This window comes from Mustela lutreola, chromosome 16 (assembly GCF_030435805.1).
Source record: "Mustela lutreola isolate mMusLut2 chromosome 16, mMusLut2.pri, whole genome shotgun sequence".
In the NCBI taxonomy this organism is placed as follows: domain Eukaryota; kingdom Metazoa; phylum Chordata; class Mammalia; order Carnivora; family Mustelidae; genus Mustela; species Mustela lutreola.
Window position 1 is genome coordinate 6,175,700 of NC_081305.1, and position 12,291 is coordinate 6,187,990.

Genomic DNA, 12,291 nt, shown 5'->3' on the forward strand with positions numbered 1-12,291 from the left:
TTAAAATACAGCTTCCCTGAGCCCATGAGCACGGCCCACAAACGTTAACAATTGAAAATTTCCTTTCTCCCATAATGGCATTTTCTCACTACCCAGAAATATTAGCTGCTACAAATTTGTGCTGTTTCTTCTAGCCTTCATCCATGGTCTCTATCCCTCCCTTCTTCCGATGCCCCTCCCTGGGCTCTCTCCCTCACTGATTTTTTCACTATTACTATTCTCCTGTGTAAGTGCTCACCCGCGGACCCGACAGCTGGGCTATGCCTGCACCCGGTCCTGGTAGAGCAAGCCGAGTTGTACGTTCCTACCAAACTGAAGAACCCTTCCAGTGTTTCAGTGACAAATAAAATCTATGGCGGGATTTGACTTACTCTGTCACCTCCCCTGTGCCTTCCCCACTGACTCCGTCTTAGACTCCTAGACGCTCCTTTCAGTCCATTGTCATGCTCTTACCTATCCATCCATAGGTCCGCTACAAGCAGTCTAGAACGTGGTTTGTGTGTGTTTTTTAAAATGTGTGTGTTGTTATCGCTGGGTGTGCGCTGCTCTGCATTTTGCGTTCCTCAAATAGAGTGTGTATCTGTGTTACCCACAGGTGCTGGGCCTCATTCTGTTTTCCCTCCTTGTAGTGTCCCACCTTATGGACTCCCTGCATTTTCCTGTATCTCTTTCTACTAATTTAGATTATTCCATTTCTTTCCTTTGCTACATTTGGGTTTCTAGCTTCTTTCCCTCAGCTTGTAGTTGTGAGATGCATCCATGTTGTCACATGTTGTCACAGCTCAGTCACTCGTCATCATTGTCTATGCTGCATGTGTAATCACATTCAGCTGGCCAGTTCTGCAGTAGACGGACAGCAGGACTTTTCTGTTTTTGACTCTTGTGAATAACAGTACTGCGGACACTCTGGTCTATGCCTTTTGGGGTGTTTATGCATGCATTTCTGGTATGCATATATTTTGGAGAGGAATTGCTGGGTTGTAGGGTATCCATGTGGTTTTAACTCAGTAGAGAATGTCAAATATCTTTATAATGCAATTTTGTAACAATTTACAAAACTGGCAGTGTGCCAGACATTCTGCCTTCTTACCAACAGTTGGTAATGTCATGAGGCTGTTAAACTTTTGCAGCTCTAACAATTGTGTAGTGGTCTTTGATTGTAGGGTTTTTTTTTTTTTTTTTTTTTTTTTTTAAGATTTTATTTATTTGACAGACAGGGATCACAAGTAGGCAGAGAGGCAAGCAGAGAGACGGGGGGAAGTAAGCTCCCTGCCAAGCAGAGAGCCCGATGTGGGGCTCGATCCCTGGACCCTGAGATTATGACCTGAGCAAAGGGCAGAGGCTTTAACCCACTGAGCCATCCAGATGCCCTGATTGTGGTTTTAATTTACATTTCCTCTCACGAATAGTGGGTGAGCATCTTTTCATATACTTTTCAGCCATTCAGATATACTCTTGTAAGTTGCTTATTCCTGAAACTTACCCTTCTTCTAATGAATTATCTTTTTCTTTCTGATTCGTTGGAGGGATGGAGTCCTATTTTGACAGAGGCTCTTGGCCAAGTGTGTTGCTGCCAGTACCTTCTCCCACCCTGCAGCTTCCCTTTTTTGTTCTTCTAATGGCATCTCTTGATAAACACTAGTTGTGAACTTGAATGGAGTAGAATGCAGTCTTCCAAGGGCGGGTGCCTTTGCTGTTTCTTCTAAGGGGCTTTTCTCTATTCCAAGGTTGTGCATACCCCCTAGAAATGTTACAATTTTATCTTTTACATTTCGATCTGCACTCTTAACTGGACTCGATATTTGTGTGTGGTGTAAGATGGGGGTCATGACGACTGTTCACTCAGGATGCTGAAATAAACAGATACAAAACTTGGCAGAACTGGTAGACTGCCACAAACGGTATACACGTGACTCTCCACTGGGCGTAATTTGCATGTCTATGGACAAGAGTCACCTGATTACAATAAGTGTAGAATCCGACATCGGATAGCCTGTATTATGTGGTGTTCTCTGAATAATTCCTTGAACCAGTTGTAACATTTTCTTGGTTCCCTTGTTAATGTAAATTTTTTGGACCGGTCTTCATTTTGTATCTTTTGGAGAGTTCTAACTTTATCCATTAAAAAAGAGAGCTTAGCAGTTCTAATTCTTTCTTTGCCTTAACTTTTTGCGGCTCTTTGTTCATCTTCTAAACACAAGGGGTTTGTCATAGGCTGTTCTGAAGTTTTTGATGGTGGTGACTGATCCAGTCGGGGGCTGATGGTCAGGGTGGGACAGTCCTAAGATACGCTGCATGGTTTCTGGTGTGCAAGCACTCTGGGCAAGAGAATACAATGACTGCTCACTCTAGCATGCCCTATCACCTCGTTGAGACATACACGTGCTTGTAATAACCCACCTCGTTGGCCCTCTAGCAGCAGATGGTCTTCCAAAGAGCCACAGACTGCTGCTGAGTGATCATGTATTAATTGTATCTATAAACTTGGGTTTTTACACTGAGTGGCTTTTTCCTAAACAGAAGATAGATCCATAACATAGAAGGGTAATAGGATAGAAAAACACATTTTATTTTATTTTCTTAGAGAGTGTGCCCGCTTGGGGCGTGGAGTGGGGGGTGCAGAGCAGAGGGAGAGAGAGAATCTTTTTTTTTTTTAAAGATTTTTATTTATTTAGGGACGCCTGGGTGGCTCAGTTGGTTGGACGACTGCCTTCGGCTCAGGTCATGATCCTGGAGTCCCGGGATCGAGTCCCGCATCGGACTCCCAGCTCCATGGGGAATCTGCTTCTCTCTCTGACCTTCTCCTCGTTCATGCTCTCTCTCACTGTGTCTCTCTCAAGTAAATAAATAAAATCTTAAAAAAAAAAAAAAGATTTTTATTTATTTATTTGATAGACAGAGAGAGATCACAAGTAGGCAGAGAGGGGGAAGCAGGCTCCCCGCCGAGCAGAGAGCCCGACATGGGGCTCGATCCCAGGACCCTAAGATCATGACCCGAGCCGAAGGCAGAGGCTTAAACCACTGAGCCACCCAGGCACCCTGGGAGAGAGAGAATCTTAAGCAGACTCCACACCCAGCACAGAGCCAGACATGGTGTTTGATCTCATGACCTGAGATCATGACCTGAATCAAAAATCAGGAGTTGCTCACTTCACTGACTGAGCCACCCAGGCGCCCCCCAAAACCCCACATTTTATTACATTTATTTTTTGAAAGATTTTATTTATTTATTTGACAGAGAAAGAGACAGCAGGAGAGGGAGAAGCAGTCCTCCCCCTGAGCAGGGAGCCCAATGGGGGCTCGATCCCAGGACCCTGGGATCATGACCCAAGCCGAAGGCAGATTGCTTAACCAATGAGTCACCCCGGTGCCCCAAAAAATGCATTTTAAGAAAAGAATTGTAACTGTACCTATCTCAAGGCTGAAGATTTTATTTACTTATTTGGCAGACAGAGATCACAAGTAGGCAGAGAAGCAGGCAGAGAGAAAGAGGGGGAAGCAGACTCCCCGTAGAGCAGAGAGCCCGATTCGGGGCTCAATCCCAGGACCTTGAGATCATGACCTGAGCCAAAGGCCGAGGCTTTAACCCACTGAGCCACCCAGGTGCCCTAGTAGTTTTTGTTTTTGTCTTTTTGTTTGTTTGTTTGTTTTAAAGATTTATTTATTTGACACAGAGAGAGAGGGGCAGAGAGGCAGGCAGAGAGAGAAGGGGACTCAGGCTCCCTGCTGAGCAGAGAGCCCGACGGGGGGTTCGATCCCGGGACTCTGAAACCATGACCCAAGACCATGACCCCAGCCAAAGGCAGAGGCTTAACCCACTGAGCCACCCAGGCGCCCCAGTATTTATTGTTTTATATGGGAGCAAAAAAGTAATTTGTATTTAAACACACACACACACACACACACACAATTCTAGGCAGATTGCTGTATTGATTTAGACCAGATCTTTATTTTTAAAAAATGGGATATAGCCATTTAATTTTCACATGAACAGTAGCCAATGTTTGTGTGACTCGTTCACATGATTTTCTAGGTAACACAATCACACAGTTTATACAAAAAATAAATTAAGCTTTAACAATGAAACACAAGTTTACAAATACAGCTTTTTAAGGCCTATTGAGAAGTTAAGAAATGAGGGAATTTCTGAAAGACAGGGTCATGGTGGAACCTGGTTCTTCAAGAAGAAGGTACTTCAGAGAGGACAGAGCCTAAGAGAAATCACCGAGTGTTTTTCAAATGTCAATTTTGTCATTCTGCATATTTCTTAACTTATTTATTAACTTTCCATTGACTAGAGTATGGCCTTTTAGGGTTGTCTCCAAAAAAGTGAGGAGTCACCCAAGTTGCAAGTTAATTTCTTTTTCTCTTTCTTTCTTTCTTTCTTTCTTTTTTCCCCTTTCTTTCTTTCCTTTCTTTTTCCCTTTCTTTCTTTTTTTGTTGTTTTTTAAGTCCGCTTCGTGCCCAGCGTTGGGCTTGAACTCACAACCCTGAGCTCAAGACCTAAACTGAGATCATGAGTTGGACACTTAACTGACTGAGCCTGATGCCCTGAAAATTAACTTTATCCATTTTAAATTTGTTAAAAGGATTGGGGCCCCTTTTAGCCACCCTTCTTGGTTTCAAGTGCAGCTCACCCCTTAGATCAACCACCTTAAAATTTAACACTCAGAGACCTCTTCAGTGCATTTTGAAAATCTGAGTATTCCCCTGAACATTTCTAAATTGATGTCTAAAATTTTCATCGTAAATCATTGCAAAGGATCCAAGTTGCCAGCGTGTTGTAGATACTGCATCTTTAAATAAAACGGTTACGTTCCTCTTCACGTTTAGCCTAGAGGTTCTCAGTACGATAGCTGAGACAGTATCGCCCTCCTAACAGAGCCCATGAATAAGGCAATTTTTGATGGTAGAAAATACCACCTTTTTCCCTTTTACTCCTTGAATGTGTATTTTTATTCTACTTCTCTTCAAAATTTTAGCCTGTTGATTTTTGGCTTTTTATCGTTTCTTTGCAGATCTGTAACACAGTTCTAAGGACAGCCTATCAGTCGTAAGGCTGTAGGTGCTTGAAACTTTCTTCTGGACTGAACTCGATCAGTAAAACTAATACAGCACAAATTGTAATAACCAAACATAGCAAAATTTCATTGGCAATGTATCACTCAATGTGCTGAAGAAAACTTCTGCCCTGGGTTATTTCAGCTCTCTGCCAATGAACGTGTCTTTGGTTAGCATGATCACAATATCCTTTCTTTTCTCCCTTGGCAATTTTATGTATGGAAGTATGACTGGTCTTTGTTCAAGGAGACAGGGAGACAGGAACAGAAGGCATTTCTGTGATAGCGTGATAGCTGAATTCTTCCAAGTCCTTCAGAATTACATGCTAAAATACCAAGAAATCTCAGGTGTTCCTTTAACTTTCTTGAAATTAAAAGAATTGAGAGCCACTGGAACAGCAGAAGGATTTGTACCTGATCGGTAAGAGGCTTTCACATTTCAGGCACTTGTATTTTAAATTTTATACCTCGGGTCATGCCCTGTAGTTTCAGACTGATTCTGGGGGAAAGAGCATTTTCTTTTGTAAGGGGTGAAAAAGGTGTTTCCTGAGGCTTATGAGTCTTAAGAAAGAGTCAAGTAGGAAGATAAGGATCTTAAAATTGATCCCCTCAAAATATTGGAGCCCTTTGTATTCCTTACAAAGCTGTGGTAGACAGTTGGGGGGTAAGGCTGACCCGATTTGAAGACCACTGGCCTTGGTGGCTTAAGGTCAGATTTTATTTAACTAAGTCCCAAAGTATATCAAATATTAGATTCTGCTGCCTGGCCACCTTTTTACCTTTTCAGTCATCTCTTCACCCAACACAGAGCCTCCAACTCAAGACCCTGAGATCAAGACTTGCTGGCTCTTCCCGCCTCACTTACACTCCACTGCACACAGTCCCATGAGCTAGATACCCCTTGGCGAGAGAATTCAGAGATCTACTTTGGGAAATGGGATAGTCTACCCCTCTCTGAACTGTGCACATTAGGATATCCACGTTTCACAACAGAGAAACTGTTTAACTTTGTACAACCCGAATTTCCCAAGCTCTAGCGACGTAAGCAGGCCCAGGCCTTTATTTTTCCATGTGATAAAAACCTACAGAGAAAGGGTTAATGAAGACAGAGTGACACGGGCCCAGTCATGGTTCGGATCTGCTATGCTGCTGCCGTCTCTCGAGATGTTCCTGTCCCTGTTTTGCTTGGCCTGAATTGCACTTATCCCATGATTGTTAAGCCACAATCTCAGCTGAATATTTATGCTTAGTTATGGGGCACCCGGGCAGACTGTGGGAAGAGTAGGGTATCACCTGTGTCCTTCCTTTTCCCTCCTTCCTGAGAGAATGCTAGTAACCACCTGCTCGGTTCGAGTCCTGTGTTCCCCTGTTAAGGAGAGAATGAAGGAGCCAAAGCAAATACTCCCTAATGGTGGATTTAAGTGTCTGTAGCACCTAGAAGGAGAAAGTGACAGGAAGAGTTCTTCCCAGCCACATTTATGGTTTAACCCCCACAGCCCCCAGTGCCTGCTTTTTCTCTGCATAGGTGTGGCTAGGTGTGGCTTTTACACAGTAGCAGCTGAAAAAAATGCTTAGTTTTTGTCTTCAGTGCCACCCCATCTTAATTTCTTTGCTACACCAGCAGAAAATCCATTTTAAGCAGGAAGGGGATCTAGGCTTTAGCTCTGGGACTTCAAAGTGGAGTGAAGGGGAAAGGTTGAGGTCTTTTACTCACCCTTGAGCTGAAAACGGGAGGAATGAGAGCAGCACCTGAGCTCTACATGTAGAGGTAATGATGGAGGCAAAAAGAAGTCTGGCGGTAGGGCTGGGCGTGCAATAGTTAGGCTCCAGTGGCCCACCCAGCCAGCGGGGAATGGGGCACTGCGACGGAGTCAGCACTCGGCTCGGTGTCTTTGCTTCTCGCCGCTATTCAAGGGTGCTTTAAACATTTGCCACCATCAGGAACATTCGCTCAGTTGCTGACTGCCAAATAAAACAGCAACTCCGGTCCGAAGATTAAGTAATGTCGCAAGGAAACAGCTCACCTAGTCAGACTGCAGTCACCTGTACTCCTGGCTTCAGGGAGGGTCAAACCCACTTCTTTCAGGAGCACGTGGATAAGTTCCAAGAGGCAGTAACTGGTCCCCCCCACCCCCGCCTAAAATTTTTTTCTTTACATGGTGCCCCTAACCTTGGGCACAGTGTTTTGTGTACGGAGGTGTTTAAAAACTGTGGAATGCGGGCCTAAGGCCTCTTGATCACACACAGCCTGGCTGGTTCTAATGGACTTCCCAGCAATAATGCAGACCTGCTAAGTCCCGGGGAACCAGGGGAGGGTGGAAGGGGTCTCTAGGGTCCAGTTCCAAGCAGTCAAGCCACGGGGGCTTCCTGCTCGTTCGTCATCCTGACGCAGTCATGGTTGCCACCCCCCTCCCAAGTCCGTTCTCCGTTCCCTCTGACCAAGTCGGGCCTCTGCGGAGTCCTGCCCTCCAGCCCACGCTCTCCTCACGCTGCACAGGTCACACAGCTGTGTCAGTGTCCAGCTGTAGAGGAATGTCCTCTTGTCCTAGGTGGGTCTGCCCCTTCGGGCATGGCTGTCGATGGGATTTTTTCTTTTTTTTTTTTTTAGTTTGCTGAGGCTTAAGGCTTAGCTCGCTGCTCCAGAAAATGGGGTGACCCGGGGGGAGCTGAACGGTGATGACCTTTTTAAATCAGTCTATGACCTCTCGTCTGCAGAGAGCCGCCCACGCAGGGCCTCTCCACGGGCCTCTCCACACACCCAGCTCCTGAGTGGGCAGAGCCAGGGGTAAGAGGCTGGCGGGGACTTCGGGTGGCTCTCTGGCCCTTTGGATGGACTTTGTAAATAAAAGCCCCCCCCACCGGCAACGGCAGTCAGAGCGAGTGCCCGCCGTGGACTGGCAGGTTTCCTCCCGAGCCGCCGCATGCCCCGCCCACCTTGCAGGCAGGGCCCGCTGACCCCGGCCGGGCAGCCCGCAGGGACAGCAGCCAGGGCAGGCTCCCCTTGGGCCCTGGGGAGGCCAATGGCCTTAACTGTGGAATCCTTTGCCTTTTAGTTAAAATCCTTTTCAGAAGCTACTGAGTCCGGTCCTTAGAGATCAGGCTCCTCCCCGTGGAAGTCAGCTCCCCGGGTCTTTAGCGGGAAAGGGCTGCTGCTCCCAGGGCGCGGCGTGCACGGGAGGGTAACGGAGCGAGACTTTCACTGCTTTTATTCAAGGAGGTTTGGAACAGGAGAGGCCAAAAACGAGGGGCACGTTTCTACGGTCCTCTATAGAAAATGTAAGTTAGACTGTCCACGATGAAAAACTGACGGGAAATAAGCCCAACTCCTGCCAGTGGGACTTTGAGAAATGTCCTCTTGGCACCAGGCTTGAGGGGAGGATGACCTCAGAGATGAGCGTGTTCCCAGGACTGGAAGAGAGGACGTTCTCCTCCACGTGTGCACACGCACGCGTGACACCCTTGCTCGTGGACCCCGGCTCCTAGGTGTAAAACCTGCTGTTGCTGACTCTCTTCTCTCGCAACCTGCAAGCAGACACATTTCACCGTTGTGCATTCGGCTCAGACACGGGCCGTGGGCCGAACAGTATAAACTGGGGCCACTGGGACCCGGGGCTGGCTAGTAGAGGGCTGACGATCGCAGAGGTGGGCGCCCCCCCCAAGCCAGGGAACGTCTCCGAATCTCCGTGCGCTCACTGGGCCATTGCACTGGGCTCCCTGCTACTCTGCAGGCTACAGTGTGGACAAAATGAGCACGAAGGGAAGGGGTCTACACTGTTCCCCCCTGGAGTCTGCTCTCACAGGTCAGACTAGTTCTGTTGAGCCGGGCTGTCTGGCACACTGCAGGGCCCTGGGTGGACCTGGCTGCCCCCACCCCCTGCCCCGACCCCATTCCTTCCGTAGCACAACCAGAAGCATCCCTTGGGGGCCAGGGAGTGGGTTCTGCCCCAATCCAGAACCACTGGATGGTGGGAACCGGACAAGGCTCTTGAGAAGGTAGAGGTCATGGTTTATTTTCACTCTTGTATCGAAGTGTCCTCCTAGTGGGGACAGTTTGGCTTAGGGAAGGTGCAGATACTTGAGAAATAAATAAGCTGGAGGTTTATTTATAGAGCAAAGAGACCAGCATCGAGGGATCAGTCAAGGGGTTTCTAGACACGGGGACTTCCCCAAAGCCTGGCCCCCAGCGTCCAACACCTCTGCTTGCGGGAGCTAGACCTGGGCATCTGCGGGTGGGGCAGGGACCAGCCTACCTCCGGTTGCACTTCTCCTGGTACAGCTGGAGCTGGTTCTCGTTGACATTGAACTCCTTAACGAGGGCGTCACGGTTGGCATTGCGCAAGTTCTGGTGCGTGTCGTACAGAAAGAGCTGATTGTTTAGCTCTTCCTGCCGCCTTCGCAGCTGGCGGCAGGAGGAGTAGAGCTCCTCTTCGCTCTCCTGGAGGGGGGACAACAGCCACATAGGGACCGTGCAGGGCTCCGCATCTTCACAGCAGGAGGGAGCGGAGCAGGGGGCAGAAGCTTTGCAACTGGCATTATCCCCCAAAAGGCTGGGCGCATTTTAACCAAAGATGAAACTCACAATTATTTATTCCATTGGAAGCAAGCAGTTTAAAAAGCCCTGGTCCCCAGTTATGGGAGACACTGAGAGAACCACATTGTCCACTAGGTCTGCAGTTTTATTCTCCGTCCCCTTCTGCTCCTCACCCAAACATAAAGGGTCTAAGAAGCTATGTGCTTAGAGTAGAACACAACAGGGAAGGGCGGGGAGCAGCGGGAAGCAGGAGCCAGCAGGACCTTAAGAGGCCAGTTCGCCCACTACAACACAGATGAACCTTGGAAACATCATTTAAGTTAAAGAAGTCAGTTCCAAAAGACCACACACGTTGATTCCTTCTCTATGAAATGTCCACGACAGGTGAATTCATGCAGACAGAGAAGTAGTGGCTGCCTGGGCTGGGGGTGGACAGAGCTAATGAGCAAGACTTTCTTTTTTGGGTGACGAACATGTTCTAAAGTGGATCATGGTGATGGTTGCACAGCTCTGAATGTGCCAAAAACCACGTAACAGTACATCTTAAGTGGGTGAATTACATTGTATTTGAATTATGTCTCAAAGGGTTACTCCATCCCCTCCAAACCAAGCTAGGGTAGGTTACGCCCCCCAGAGGTGACACGCAACTCAGTTCTAGCCAGTAATGATGTGTTACCCCCACCTCCCCACCACCTGTGAGCATGTGACCCAAGCCAAGGCAATTCCATGAGAGTTTGGTTGGTGCTCTTTTTAGGGAAAACAAATTTAAAAAGCTTCTTTTCTTGGGGTTCAGCTGAAAGAGCAGTAAATGTTTCTAGTTGCTAGTGGTCCCTTTGCTATCACGTAGAGAAAGTTGGGAATGAAGTTAAAAGAGAGGGAAACAGAGCCACTGGGGGAGCACCTGGATCCAGCCAAGACTGAAGCAAGACCAGTCCATAAACTCTGCAGTTGTCTTACGCAAAATATTCCCTCCAATATGGTAAGAAAAAAAAGAATTGGGATTTCAGCATGGGAGAAAGAGGATGTTTTACTCCATTGATTTTTTTTTTTTAATTTTAAATTTTTTTTTTTTTTTTTTTTTTTTTTAAAGATTTTATTTATTTATTTGACAGAGAGAGATCACAAGTAGACAGAGAGGCAGGCAGAGAGAGAGAGAGAGGAGGAAGCAGGCTCCCTGCTGAGCAAAGAGCCCGATGTGGGGCTCGATCCCAGGACCCTGAGATCATGACCTGAGCCGAAGGCAGCGGCTTAACCCACTGAGCCACCCAGGCGCCCCGTTAATTTTAAATTTTTACTTGAAGGATAGCTGACCTACACTATTAGTTTCAGTTGTACAACTAGGGATTTGGCAATTGCAGACATCATGAAATGCTTACCATAGTAAGTGTAGTTACCATCGGTCACCATACAAAGTTATTTCAATATTGACTGCACTCCCTCTGCTGTACTTTTCATTCCCATGATTTATCATTGAAGGTGTGTACGTCTTAACCCCCTTCCGCTGTTTTGCAAATCTTCCCACCACCCCTCAACCTCTTTGGCAACCACTAGTTTTCTGTATCTGAGTCTATTTCTGTTTGGTTAATCTGTTTTGGTTTTCAGATTCTACATCTAAGTGAAATCCGGTAGTATTTGTCCTTCTCTAACTGATGTCATGTAACATAATACCCTCTAGGTCCATCCATGTTGCTGCAAATGGCAAGATTTTATTCTTTTTAAAGGCTGAGTAATATTCCATTGTATGTGCATCACATTTTCTTTTTCCATTCATCTATCACTGGACTCTAAGGTTGCTTCCCTGTCTTGGCTGTTGTATACAGTGCTACAGTAAACACAGGGGTGCGTGTATCTTTTTGAATTAGTGTTTTCATTTTCTTTTGGTCAATACGCAGAAGTAGAATTACTGGATCGTATGGTATTTCTAGTTTAAGAAATTTCTAGAAACCTCCATCGTCTTTCCATAGTGGCTTCACAGATTGACATTCCTCCCAACAGTGAAGGAGGTTTCTTTTTTCTCCACGCCCTTGCCAACATGTGCTATTTCTGCTTTTCCATACTGGTCTTTCTGACAGGTGTAAGGTGGAATATCTCATTATGGTTTTGACTTTTATTTCCCTGATGAGTGATTTGGGCATCTTCTCATGGGTCTGTTGGCCATCTGTATGTCTTCTTTGGAAAAATGTCTGTTTGGTCCTCTGCCCATTTTTTAATCAGATTGGTTTGTTTGTTTTTGGTGTTGGGTTGTATGAATTCAGTAGGTTGCCTTTTCATGTTGTTGATGATTTCCTTTGCTGTGAGAAAAGCGTTTTAGTATGATGCAGTATGCCCACTTGTTTATTTTTGCTTTTGTTTTTCTTGCCTGAGGAGACGGATCCAGAGAAGCATTGTTAAGGCCAGTGTCCAAAGAGTTTACCACCTGTATTTTCTTCTCGAAGTTCTGTGGTTTCAGGTCTTACATTTAGGTCTTTAATTCATTTTGAGGTGTGTGTGTGTGTGTATGGTGTAAGGAAGTAGTTCAGTTTCATTCTTTTCCAGGTAGCCATCCTGTTTTCCGAACAGCATTTATTGAAAAGACTGCCTTTTCCCCATTGTATATCACTGCCTCCTTTCTCATAGACTCATTGACCGTATAAGTGGGGGGTTATTTCTGCACTCTCCATTCTGTTCCATTGATCTATGTGTTTTTGTGCCAGTACCGCG

At 46.3% G+C, this 12,291-nt stretch overlaps 1 protein-coding gene across 1 annotated transcript in view; it reads right to left on the reverse strand.

The window, feature by feature from the left end:
• Positions 1 to 3,929: 3,929 nt before the first annotated feature.
• PLCG2 (phospholipase C gamma 2) overlaps positions 3,930 to 12,291 on the reverse strand; it is a 147,159-nt gene continuing 138,797 nt past the window's right edge. The window contains exons 32-33 of the mRNA XM_059153472.1: positions 9,311 to 9,495; positions 3,930 to 8,582 (exon numbers count right to left, since the gene is read on the reverse strand). Coding sequence (XP_059009455.1) covers positions 8,540 to 8,582; positions 9,311 to 9,495 — 228 coding nt within the window. The 3' untranslated portion in view covers positions 3,930 to 8,539. The remainder of the gene's footprint in view (positions 8,583 to 9,310; positions 9,496 to 12,291) is intronic.